Here is a 13,773-nt window from a genome sequence, read left to right as displayed (position 1 = left end):
GCATGGTCACATTTTTCACATTTAAATCTGTCAAACAGAGGACATACGGTGATGGGAGAAACATGCCAGCACAGAAATGCCAAGCAGGAGAGCCATCCTGGGATCTAGCTAGCTCCACTGCCACAGACAACCTCCCTCTCGCTGTATGTGGACAGGCATCGCGAGGCCACACCGCTCCGCCTCGTGGCCGCGTCCCCCCCCATTACAAGCTCCCCCACACCAGCAACCTCCGCCGGTAGAGCCTTGCCCATAGTCCCTGAGGGCACGAGGAGGCCCCAGTGCCTCTATTTCCTGAAGGCTTCTGCAACCCCCTAGTCAGAGCCCATCTTTCCTCCTAGGACACTTTTTGACTGATAGTCTCGTTAGTCATTTCCATGGTATCTTCAGACTAAACTCTGCCAGGAGGCTGTAAAAACAATCGCAGTCCAAAGAACTTTAAAAGCTATGTAGTACCAGCACCTGGACTCTTATGAGGTGAAGTATGTTCATCGCCACAGAGAGAAACCATGAGGCAACAAAACCATGGCCATCGCATGGGGCCATAAAGCAGCGGGCGTTACCTGGTTGTTTTGCCGGTTGGCCCCGAGGAGAAAGCTGGTCATGTGTCTCAGAGCGGAGTGCCTCAGAAGAAGATCCCCGGCCCGGATACCTTGCTGTCACAAGATATGGACAATGACAAGTTACAGGTCTATCCCGACAAAAATCTGTATTAAAAACACAGTTAATCGAGAAGTTGTCAGGGGTAAGTTTTTAAATGCTGTAATTTACGTACAGGAAGTACCTGTTAGAACTCTGGGGTTTCAACAAGCTCACACGGCTCCGCAGTGGCTGCTACACATGCACTGAGGCCCTGGTCCTACTGCAGCCTCCCGCTGCCTTCAGTAACTACATCTGCTGTATCAGAATTCTGGCAAGCAACAGAGCCCACAGATGCAAATTCTTAAGAGACCCTCATGAAACCTTATCTTTAAATCCAGTATTGACCAATACAAATTTTTTCCATGTATAAAAAATTCCTTTGGACTAGAAATCTGCTCTATTAGGAAAAGATACTAGAAAAAAATCACTTACCTTTTGTACAAAAGTGTTGAATAGGAAAAAGTACTGAGCACAGTTTTTACAGTTTTCTGGGACATCTTTATCCAACAGAGCAAGTAGTACCTCCAGTAACTGATGAAGGCTTTTTAACTGGTTAGAAGAAAGATGAAACCACGTAAAGAAAAAGAATGTAAGACTGACATTTGTAACAGGGTTAATCTGAAGTAAATCACCGTAAGAACAAAAGTCAAGTCTGATCGATACAATCCAGTCTCAGATTCAGATGGATTTATGCTTTGGGGAGCAAAAACAGAATCATCACTTTATGTTCCAGGGAAAGACTGGTACTGTAGAAACCATTAAGAGGAAAGCCTAGTCTTGTTTTCTAGATTTCAGACTCAAGGGCAGGACTCCATGGCTAATGGCCACATTTTCTGCAGAGCCAATTTCTCTCTGTGTCTTAAAAGAAAGCAGGGGGTTTGGAGGAAAACTTCTGAATCCCTCCCTCCACTATGCTACTTCTTCACATAATCACAGATGCAAAGAATAAAAAACACAGACACAGGCATAGGGGCCAGAAATCAAGCCAATGGAGCAAATGGAGAGCAACAGCCTGACAGAATGACAACGGCAATATCGACTCAACCGTGAACTTACTTGAAAGCCCGCTGACGCCTCATGGAAAGCTTTGAAAAACATTTTATTTGTTTAGAAACCATTTTGGTTATTACATTGCTTCTTCTTTCCCTCCCACCCCAACTGGTTTTGGACAAGTCCCTAGAAATGCATCTGTGACTGGAGAATTAAGACCAGCTTACTACGCTTGTTAGTTCATCTCCCCTGAAGATGGTGTTCACAGGCTTCTGAAATATTCCCATCTGTCCTGTCACACTCATTATAAATACAGTAAGACCCACGTTTATATAGCACCTCATTTTCAAAGTACTTTACAATATAAAGTGGGTGGCCAGAGGCACCATTTCCATGATGGGGGGGAAACAGACATAAAATACATCAGCTGGATAGTGGACAGAATTCACTGAGGCGATGGCTTGCACGCTTATGTCCTCCACCACTCCCTTCCCTTCCTACCACCTGTGCTCCTGCCTTGAGAGGTTGGTGGACTACTGTGCCATAGCCTAACCCCATCTGTAGGGAGACTGCACTAATTCTGCTTTTATCCTCTGTTTGGGTTGGCACATGGGAGGAAGGAGGACAGTGAGAGACTCTTATGTTAAGTATCTTAGAAAAGCTCCATGGGGATATTTCAGAGCAATGGTATCCAAACTGTCCTAAGTGGCTCCCAAGGACCGATTTTATATATTCTGCATCCAGGTAAGGTGAAGTTTGAAAAATGGTCTTGCTGTTTAAGCTGACTGAAAACCAGTGCCTCAGAGCAAACGTCAGCTTCTTTACAATTCCTGGAACTGAGACACGGTCTTCTTCTAGGCCCTCCCTGAAGGGTGTATTTGACCTCCTTGTTCACTCTGGGCTGAGCAAAGCTCCTGAGGTCTAACAGTGACCTCTGGGTCGGGCAATGTTGAAGGGTGCCAGGTCCTGTAACTGGGTTAGCATCTTTCTTTAAGGACTTGCTCAAGGTTGAACAGCACAGTAACATCTGGATCTGAAGCAGCAATTCCTAGAATTTGCATTTCATTTATTGAGACACACTGCCTCCAGCCAATGTCTACAAGGAGCCAATCAGATCTGCAAATAACATTTTTCAAAGTTTTCCATGTAGTGTCAGCTGTTTGAAACAGCAAACTTGGGAAGAAGTGCTATATTTGTTAGGACTTAATAACAGATTGAATAATCAGACTTACAGTATATGTCATTTATTTCCCTAAGACTTAAAATTTGGGGGGATTGAGGACGGTAATAAATACCATGGTTTGTTTTCGCATGTGTGGAACTGTGAACCAGAAAGTACGTTGCAGAAAATAGACTTAGGAAGAAGAAATTCAGAAGAACAGGAACAAAGATTAGGGAGTAATAGAGACCAATGAAGAAACTATCTTGGCCACTGCTCCTGGATGGACGGCACTATTTGGTTTGGCTGTCAACTGCCGGATTTGTAACATGCAAATAGCTTAGTAGGAAAGAGACAAAGTCAAGTGCAGCTCAAAATGCCTGTTCGTCTAGACTAGAGTCTCTAGACTCATGTTAGTCTCAGTTCAGCGAAATCTAACACAGACTCTTGAGAGAAGACTCTGAAAAAGGAGTGCTCTAGGAAATCCTGAAGCAGACCAGAGCAGACCTAGATCCCTAGCCTGCCCTGACTCCTGGGATAGGAGGAGGCAAGGACAGCATGCCTTCTACCCTGGCATTTATCAGAAAGGCAGTCCACGGGAGGTGCATTCTAGGTGGGGAAATTACCAACTCCAATCCTAGGGTCTCCTTCTTATTATGTGCAATTTAGAACACTTGGTAGGAACAGAATGTATAAATAACGTCTAAGAAATGAGACCGACCTTATCCTGATAAAACAAGGCACTGTCTAGGGTTTTCTCCAGAATGGTGGCCACAGCAACTCGCACTTCTCTCACACTGCACTCCAGCAAGAAAATCCTAAAACACAGAGAGAGAAAAGATGCACACTGAGAAAGCAAAATGGATTTTGATAAACCAACCTCAGGCCCACCTACTATCCAAGAAACGAAATCCCTCCAAGATGTTGGGTCAAGGTTCCTGAGAGCTTTGGGACACACTCACAGGCTACTGTGATGAAGAAAGAAGGCCAAACAGGAAAACCAGACCCCTGGACACTGAAAAGCATATTTTCCCCCTTCTAAAAAATGAGCCATCTGTACAAATGTAATGGAGTAACAGATACATGGATCTAAAGAGATATGAAAGCAAAGAACCTAAAACGTTATAAATTCTGTTCACTCAGTAGTTCCCCCATGGGCACCCTTCCCTTTGAATTTTCCAGAATAAGATAACTAAAGTTCACAGTCAAGAGAGCCCCCCCCACTCCACCTCTGCACCATTTCTACCCTTTTCCTTTCCTCTCCCTCCCCAGGCCTTGTTACCTAACCCCCCTATACGAGCATTTGCAGCCCAAGAGGTCATGCTTCCCCCCTTTCTTTGTCTATGATGGTGATGACCACAGCAGTCAAGGTTGATCAGGTGCTTCCATGATCTTGGGCACTGCAAGTGCATAATCTACTGCAATCCTTTACACCCTACCCCCCCCCCCCAGTGGAGCGGTGGGGAAGGAGGCCTCCGATGCAGAGGGGCGTGGTCAGGCGGAAGCGCTGCTCTGGGGGTGAGTGGAATGGGAGTGCCCCCAGAGCGTGCTTCTCCACAGTCAGCCTTTGTTCTCTGCTTCATACGCTCACTTGGATGTGACAACCCACACTGCTATCAGCAAAGTGAAAACCCACCTGTCTTTTCTCATTTTCTTAGCAGGAAGTTCTCATTATTCCACATGAAAGACTTAACTACAGCTGAGTTTTGAGGACCATGTCTTCCAGGTGCCAGCAGCAAGCTGCTCTGGTCCCCGTTTGAGGGCAGCACTGACATTTCCTTCCTCCCCTCTCAGGAGTACGCTGAGAGCAGAGTTTCTTTCTTTTTTTTTTTTTTAAAGATTTTATTTATTTGACAGAGAGAGAGAGACAGCGAGAGAGGGAACACAAGCAGGGGGAGCAGGAGAGGGAGAAGCAGGCTTCCCACAGAGCAGGGAGCCCAATGCAGGGCTCGATCCCAGGACCCTGGGATCATGACCCGAGCCGAGGGCAGACGCTTAACGACTGAGCCACCCAGGCGCCCCATGAGAGCAGAGTTTCTGAGGTCACTCTGCTACTCATTCCCCATAACCGTTAGTGCTACCAATTAGCTACCTAATTTGCACCAGACTGAGAAGGCTGTGTTCAAAATCACTAAGACTCTAGGGGCAACTACAAGAAAGTTAGAGGGGTAACAAGTATGCCTGTAATATTTGCTCTAGAGGCTTGTTCAGATTCAGGTACAATTGTTTTGGAAAGAGTATCTCCAGGGGCTGCACCACATTTCCTATCATAGACACTCAGAGGCACTATGAGAATACAGACAAATCTAGAACGTGAGGAATTCTATAGGGCAAATGACCAGTCTGCCCCTCAAAAAAATGGCACGAAAAAAAAAGGAGGTGGTGGGGGAAAGGGACAATTACAGATTACAAGAGTCTTAAGAGACATATAAACTAAATGCAACGTGTGGAGCTTGTTTGGATCCTGATTTGTACATACAAAGTGGTAAAATGAACTTTTTTGAGTTATCTGGGGAAATCTGAATATGGACTGGGTTTAAGGTGATATAAATATTATTTTTGTTTAGTGTGATCATGGTAAAGTGCTTAGTTTTTAAAAAACTACCTTTGGAGATACATGCTGGAAGATTTATAGTGAAATTATATGATGTCTAAGACTTACTTTAAAATACTAGAGAGAAAAAGGGGCGGCTGGGTGGCTCAGTTGACTGAGCATCCAACTCTTGATTTTGGCTCATGTCATGATCTCAAGGTTGTGAGACTGAGCCCCGCATCAGGCTCTGGGCTCAGTGGGGGAGGAGTCTGCTTGGGTCTCTTTCTCCCTCTCCCTCTGCTGCCCACCCCCCTGACTCTCATGCATGCACACGCGTGCTCTCTCTCTCTCAAATAAATAAATACATCTTAAAAAAAAAAAAAAAGTAAAATGCTTGAGAGAAAAAAAAAAGCAAGCCTGTGAGTGAGTGGTGAGTGCTGGGTGCTGGGAGGGGCAACAAGATGGGTAAAGCGCTGGTAACCTGACCTGGGGAGCGGTATAGGACAGGGTGCTCATTCTGGCTACTTGGCTTCCACAATAAAAACTTTTTAAGTATTCTTCGTTTAGTAGTTTTAATTCTTTAGATCAATTTTCGAGCAATACTTAGTACTAATTCAAATTTTTACAATTATGGTTACATTTAAGCATTGCCTAAAAAAATGATTATACTGAGAAGCTCTGATCTCAGAGATAGCATCCCCTACACATTGCTACTTCAGTTGTAACAACGATAACCTAAGTTATCTTAAAAACTGTAAAGAAGTAATTATAAAATTATAAAATATAAAATCAAAATGATAGTGATAAATTAACAGTGATAAAGAAACAAAAATATAATAAACTCTCTCAGGAAGAATACCGATTAGATAATTCATTGGGATTCTTAACCATCAGGAACACTAAGAAACCAAACATAGTCCCAAAGGAGTTACCAAGTTCTTCTGGCGATATTTAAAAGACTGGTTGGATAGAAGGAAATAAACTAAATATTTGCCATGTTTCTTCCAAAGAAATGATTCTATGATGTTGAACTTCTCACTATTGGGAAGAGACTTTGGAATTGCAGTAGAAAAACGGGGGAAACGTTGTCTCTGATGCAAACTCTAAAGGGACAGGCACATACAACACTTCACAGAGATGTTTATTTGCTCTCTTTATGAACTATGTGCATGTGTGCACGCATGCACAAACTGCACAAACATCTGAGTGCTATGTGCTAGGCTCTTTGTGTACAGAAGGAAACCAACCAGACTTAGCTTCTGTCCTCAAGAAGTCAGCCTTTAGTGAAGGGACAGGCAAAAGAGCAGAACAGACCAATTGTGCAGACTCGCTTTAGACGAGGTCATCAGGAGGGGATGGCCTCTTTGACATCTGAAGGGTAAGAAGGTGCTTACTATGCAGTCCTGGATGGGAAAATGTTCCAGATAGAGGGAGTAAAGGTGCAAGGGTCTTTAGGCAGGAAAACAAAGCTTAGCATGTTAAAGGAATCAACAAGCCAGTGTGAGGAAAGTGAAACAAGACCATATTCGAGGCCTTGTGGGTTATGGTAAAGATTGTATCTTATTAGGAGTGTAACAGGAATTCACTGAAGAACTTTCAAGCAAAGAAGTAAGTTTGTTTAAAAAAAACAAAACACTTTTGTTGCTGTAGGAGGTAGATTAGAGAAAGAAATGGAGAGATCAAGTAGGCAAATGACGGGAGCTCAGTCCTATGAATGAAAGGAATATGGGATCAAGAGTTTCGATTAGCTCTCTAATGTGCCACCAGGCTGGCTGTGAGCTCCCTGTGGAAGGGGCTTGCATTTCTGAATTCCCCGTTGTCTAAGTTGAGAGATACCAGAGCATATCTGCATGCTGATGGAAGTACTCCGTAAAAAATTCTACATGGTAAAGATGCATGAATGAGAGCTGATAAAAGGGTTTGCTCATGTAGAGATTCATTTTGAGGAGAGAGGACATTTCCTCTAAAGTAACAGGAGGAAAAGACAGGAAAAGAACAGGCTTTGGTGTGCTAGGGCTAGAGGTCTGCTCATCTGTGACTCGTACTTTCTCAGTGAAGTCTGAGGCAAGGTCCTTAGCTGGAGGCGGGGTGTGCTGGCATGGCAGGCATGAGGGGTGAGGAGGTATAGTGGAGGCGGGGTGAAGGAGGAGCTCATGGTGCCCCTGCACGAGTGCTGAACTCCCCAAGGACAAGAGAAGCTGACCTGACAAGGATGACTGGGAGTAAGATGTAAACAACCATAGTGATTGAGCATCTTGACTTTTAACCAGAAAAAGCAAATTATTTTTTATTACAGACACATAGGTAAATGTACTACCATAGGTATTACAGTAATCAGTAAGTTTTTGAAAAATACTATTTTTGCTAGAATCGACAGACAAAATTGTGGTACTGCTGTGTAGGAACCGAGGATTGTTAACCTCCCCTCCCTGCCATCAGAGTGTGAGTCCCTGAGGGAGGGACATATTCTGGAATCTCCTGAGCCACAGGAGGAGTTCAGGCCATGCTTGCCTGTGAGCACGTGGCTATGTGCACACATGCTCTCCCTGCACTCACTGAACGCTCGTCTGAGTCTAGTCCAATGGAGACGGTTTTAGAAAGAATGATTTTAGAGTGACCTGAAAATTTCCTCATGCTTCTGGTGAAGACAGTTCAAAATTGACTCCAATCAAAAAAGTAATTTCAAGTAGAAATAAAAATAGTTACAGGAAACAGCAGTTCCAAGCCACTGGAAGAGACACAGGTTTCTTTTAATTAATTAAAAGATCTTGACACTTACTTTATTAATTCTCGTCCTTCAGAACTAATAAAATATTCAACTAGCCACTGACAAGCATCAAAACTTTTGGAAAGTAATGCTTCAATAGTGGCAATCCATTCTTCAGTATCAACCCTTTAAAAAAAAAAGACAGACATATAAGGAGCACGGCCCTAGCAAATAACCCTATGGAGTGTCACTGTTGTTTAACCTGTTTTGGGGAGGTGAGGTAGAGGGTAAGTCAAATACCCAGTGACCGATGACCAACATGGCTCCATGCGCCCCAGAAGCCAGGGCTTTGCATTTTTTCTATTCCCCTGCACCTCCCCCCCAAAAATGCGAAGAAGCTTAAGTCTTAAGACTTTAACTTTCGGGGTGCCTGGCTGGCTCAGTTGGTTAAGCGACTGCCTTCGGCTCAGGTCATGATCCTGGAGTCCCGGGATCGAGTCCCACATTGGGGGGTCCCTGCTCAGCAGGGAGTCTGCTTCTCCCTCTGACCCTCTTCCTCTCGTGCTATCTCTCATTCTCTCTCTCAAATAAATAAATAAAATCTTTAAAAAAAAAAAAGACTTTAACTTTCATCTTCTGTATCTTCTTCAAACAACTTCAACTGGGAAAAATGCCTGACTGTGGCATTTTGTTTTGCTTAATTAATTTACACATTTGTAAAATGCCCACTTTCAGAACAGGTTACTATGTCAATGTTTTTATATTTTATTGCTACAATCACTAATTTCCTACTTTATGGGATAAAAACATTTGGGTAGACAAAGAGGTATAATGACTATACTACCTGTGACCTCCCATAACACCCCTCCATTCTCTCATGCCCCAAAATGGTAAAAATAAACAAGATGAAAATAGTCTGCAGTGCATAGATAGCTCAAGCAAATTTCACAATAAAAGTAACATTTCCTTAGTCCTACACATTAAAAGAAAGGAACATATTATGTCTTCTTTTACAATCAAATAACAAAGATTGATATCATTTAATATATCTTTATTACACCTAAAAATGAAGTTGCCACTCTATTTGTTTCTTCTCAAGTGTCTCCTGACTGCAAAGATCTTTCCCCAAACATCCCCATACCTGGAGAAGTTCCCCGTACTGCCCTGGTGTAACTGTCCCTGCCTTCCTCACCCCGAGTCTCTCCTTGCTCAGGGCACCTGCTCCAGCTGGTGTGCAACTACTCTTCACCCTTCACCCATTCACTCACACAGCAACTCTGTACCCGGAACCCACAATGTGTCAGGCACCTTCCAGGAACCGAAGATAGAAACTATTCAAAAACCCTCCACCATCTCCCCTTGAACACAGTCTCAACTCCCCTCTGTGGTACTCAGGACACTCACTGGGTTCATCATCTAAACCCCACATCTGACCTTTCAATGAGTTCCTTACATGTGTGAGCAAAACACTAGTCATTCACGGGTCTTTAGGCAAGTCTTGTCCGTGTCTCAGGTTTTCCCCTTTGACCTAGACTGCTCCCTCTGTTTCTCTGTTTTCATCTTTCAAAATCCTCTGAGAATATCAATCCTCACATCCTACCCAATCCTCACATCCATCTGGATATGATTTTGCCCAATTCCCAAAGATGTACAGCATTTATGCCTTGCTTTTTCTGCTTTATCTATCCTTCCTGTGAGGTTAGAAACTCCTTCACGATAGGAACCATGTCTTAATCACCTGAATATATTAGGTAGGTGCCTATGCTTTGAATTTATAAATTCTATTTTAATTGAATTCACTGGTACCTTCTGCCACAACAATCAAAACATATCATCTCACCTGAGTTTTTTCTTTGTCCGTAGGTAAGTTTGAAAAAGGAACTGAATAGCAAGCTGTAAGCTCACCTTTGCCATGCAAGGATAATATGGATGCTTTAATTTAGTCTGAGAGAGAGGGAAAAAAGAGAGTATTTTTCACTGATGTTTTACAGATTATTGAATGTTACGAATTGAATAATGACATGTAAGAAAGTTAAATATTACTAAGAAAAATCTAGCCAGCTTATTATAGAAAGCGTTCCATTTAAATTTTTAAAAAGGGTAAGAAAAGACATCTTCTTCATTTCTTTTATGAACCCCTCTCAAAATAGAGTCTTTAAACCATGGGATGGTAAGTAGCCTGTCAACAGACCAAGAAAGTATTTCCCTTACTGGCAAATTGTAATCACGGTACTCAAGGAACAGAAATACTTGGAAGTTCATCTTGAGTCTGGTAAAGTCTGATGACAAATTAGGACAAATTAATCTACACAAAGTGCAACATTCATTGACCTCACCTCATGGCTATTCTTAGATTCTTTATAAAACTGAAAAGCACTTGAAAATGCCAATATGTGGAAACCCGTGCATTCACAATCTGCAGGACATGTTCTGAGCACTGCCTATATTTCAGTATCACCCAGGAAGTGACACATTTGTGCGAATGTTCCGGGCATTTAATCTGACTGGTGACAGCTGAGGGGGAGGATAAGTCACTGAACGCTTGAGCTGACAGTTAACTATGCTCCTTTCTTAGTCCTCTACTAACAAGCCAACTAGTACTTACAGCATTCAGTGATGCTAAAGACAAAACAAAACTGAAATAATCACTACTGTACACATCTCTATTCTTCATAAACTTGAGGTTTTCATCTCTCACCATCTACAAAAGAAAATCAGTAATTATTTTTAAGAAACGGCAAAATATTCACTATGTGGAAGACATTTTTGATGATACGTTAGGTAAAAAAGGATTTTATATTAGGTTAGAAGGGTTCACAAGAACGCTTTTCTTGAGCTTTGAAATTTTAAAAAAGGAGAGAGGAAAATCTTCCTTTCAAATATAAGAAGCTGAAAGAAGGTGAATTATTCTTCATCAAATTCTTTTGGGAAAGTTAGGAAAACCACCATGTGAAGGACAAGTGAATTCAAACCTGCTATTTTGGGTTGAGGGACAAACAGAGCTTTCCCAAGTACAACTAACTTGATGCTTTCTCCTTGTATTGGAGAGTTTAATTCCTTCTCTCTAAACAAAACACTCCTTATTTTTCTTAAATTCTCTGGTTCTCGCTACTCAGCTTTTGATTATTTAGTGTTACAAAGCCTGGACTGGATAGTTGGACAGTTCTGAATTTAAATCCTAGCTCTGTGACACTGGCGGTCACTTCTCCTTTTCTGAGCTCAGTTTTTCCATCTTAAAAAATGGGAGTAAAACACAAGAGTGTTTTAAGAATTAAGGATTTATTTAAAGCACGTAGCACAGAGTAGATATTCAATAACTGATGGTCATCACTGTGACATTAGTTTTACCCAAAGGTATGACCCTGATTTTCCCTCTGCAGACGGTAAGTTAATTTCAGCAGTGTGTGTCTTTAGTGCCCACGCCCTCCTACTTGTCTAATCTGTGGCACCACCCCAGTCACACAGGAGGCTGACAATAGTGCTGGCCACCTCCAGTCTGTGGCCACCTCTGTGACCTGTGTAAGAGACTCGTGAGACAAGGTGGTTAGGCTGAGGCACTCAAGATCCAACCAAGTCCACGAGGAGGACAGCGGGAATACTTCTGGACCTATGAGGTGGATTTTGATTTTTGTCTGAATTTTCTCCCTTAGAATTTTTTTATATGGTTCTTACCTGGTATATTCGAACAGGCATTTTCTCCACAAATAGTCCTTTCTTCTCGCCTTTTTTAACCAGCTTGGTTAGAATAGAGAGCCGGTCATTGTTTGGCCTGTGGGGCCGGGGAGAGGACTGAGGAGAAATCTCTGGTGAAGACGGCGCAGACCTAAGGACAGAATAGAAAACTGGCTGGTATAAAGCTGACAGACTTACGGAACTAGACTTGACAATAAACTGCATCCTTTCCAGATCCAATATAGGAAAATGCAATTTCACAGACAACAGGACCTTAAAAAAAAAAACAACACTGACAGTGGCTGGTTGATTGCTATGCTTTGGACATAAAGTGTACTCGATAAACGCCGAAACTAGGAAAAATGGCAATTCTAGAATGAATTTATATGCATGTTTCTAAATACAAAATAACTTCTTGCTAAGGAGGTAATAAATGGGTGGCAATAAGAAAAGGGTAGAGGGATTTACTTATTTTCTTTTTTGAATTTCTCTCTAGCTTGTTTAACGAATTACCTTTAAATGCCCAACAGTACACTCAAGATTACAATGACCACCTGCTGAAATGGCACAGTGAATTATGTAGAAGAGAAACTCACAGAGAGAGATCCTCAGCTTCCTGCCGGACGACGCTAACCCGACTTTTCTTTGGTAATACTGGGGAGTTTTGATCAGAGACCCTTTGGTAGAAGAGCATATAGGCATTCCAGTATCTTCGGCGTACGTCAGTATATGGGTTCGCTTTATAACAGAACAGGAAGAGATCTTTGTAAATAAAAAGTTTTCTTGTCTTGACAACCTAAAATAAAGGACCTATAAATCCAGCAAGTACTTACAAAATTTAAATGCAAAGTGTAAATAAAATGTGTGTCTTTTTACCAGTAATATTGCTTAGAATTACTTGAAAGGTGATACAGAGGAACAGGAAGGAAGTTGTATGGTAATGGGGTAAAGACGGTAAATATTGTTAGGCAAGCCTAAATTTAATCAAAAGACAAATAACATCTAAAAAATAAGTTCTGTGCACAGGATGGGATTATAACTGGCCTCACTTAACCATTTCTGCAGAGAACAGCCAAATCTAGGTAAATTTTGGCAACGATACCGTCTTTAACCATTAAAGATTACTATTATTAGACACAGGACTACCATGGTATGGTATTATTTAATACAGGTAGAATTTTTTTTAATTTTAATTTTTTAAAAAGATTTTATTTATTTGTCAGAGAGAGAGAGAACACAAGTAGGGGGACCTGTAGGCAGAGGGAGAAGCAGGCTCCCTGCTGAGCAAGGAACCAGATGCAGGACTTGATCCCAGGACCCTGGGATCATGACCTGAAGCGAAGGCAGATGCTTAACCTTAAAGCCACCAGGCGTCCCTTTAATTTTAATTTTTAATTGAAGTATAGTTGACATATACTATTAGTTTCAGGTGTACAACACAGTGATTTGACAATTACATACATTATGAAATGTTCCCTATGATAAGGATCATTACCATCTGTTGCCATACAACCTTATTATAGTATTATTGACTATATTCCCTATGCTTACTTTCCATCCTGTGACTTATTTATTTTCTAACTAGAAGTCTTTACCTCTTAATTCCTTTCACCTATTTCTCCTGTTCCCCTCTGACCCGAACACAGGTAGAAATTTTTAAATGCCCCTAGAATACTACAAAATCAGGTTTCAGAAATGCTAAGGTCTCTATAAAATGTCTTTTTTTTTTTCCCCAAATAGCAAATTCTGATTGGATTCTCTGATGTCCCTTTCCTCATACTTTCTTCTGGGGGTGGTGGCTGGGAAGGAAAAGGCTGTTTTGCCATACTGCATAATAAATATGGTTTTAAAACCCACATGTGAGAGAGGTCTTCTCTAATTAATTGTGCCTCATGTAAGTGAAAAGGAAATTTGAGAATTTTAGTGGACAGCTACTTCTTCTGAAATGATTTTTAAGGATGAAATTCCGTGTTCATTAGCTTCTCTCTGACATTTGTTTCTTCCTCTTAACTTACTCTATCACCTGTCTCCCCGAGGGCTGCTGCAAGAAATTAAGTTTTAAAACATTTTGTA

General features: G+C 41.8%; 1 protein-coding gene across 3 annotated transcripts in view; it reads right to left on the bottom strand.

The window, feature by feature from the left end:
* The window catches only part of USP24 (ubiquitin specific peptidase 24), a 137,030-nt gene that overhangs the window by 17,506 nt on the left and 105,751 nt on the right, over positions 1-13,773 (bottom strand). For all 3 annotated transcript variants that reach the window (XM_088022401.1, XM_028106893.2, XM_028106894.2), the window contains 8 exons: positions 12,297-12,438; positions 11,701-11,851; positions 10,634-10,729; positions 9,869-9,972; positions 8,101-8,214; positions 3,510-3,606; positions 1,072-1,188; positions 561-653 (listed from right to left, as the gene is read on the bottom strand). In XM_088022401.1, coding sequence (XP_087878527.1) covers positions 561-653; positions 1,072-1,188; positions 3,510-3,606; positions 8,101-8,214; positions 9,869-9,972; positions 10,634-10,729; positions 11,701-11,851; positions 12,297-12,438 — 914 coding nt within the window. The remainder of the gene's footprint in view (positions 1-560; positions 654-1,071; positions 1,189-3,509; positions 3,607-8,100; positions 8,215-9,868; positions 9,973-10,633; positions 10,730-11,700; positions 11,852-12,296; positions 12,439-13,773) is intronic.

Source organism: Eumetopias jubatus, unplaced genomic scaffold (genome assembly GCF_037043125.1).
Source record: "Eumetopias jubatus isolate StellerSeaLion01/CBP00866 unplaced genomic scaffold, mEumJub1_p1.0 scaffold_4, whole genome shotgun sequence".
Classification (NCBI taxonomy): domain Eukaryota; kingdom Metazoa; phylum Chordata; class Mammalia; order Carnivora; family Otariidae; genus Eumetopias; species Eumetopias jubatus.
Note: the sequence above shows the minus strand (reverse complement) of the source record. Positions and strands in the feature narration are given on the sequence as shown.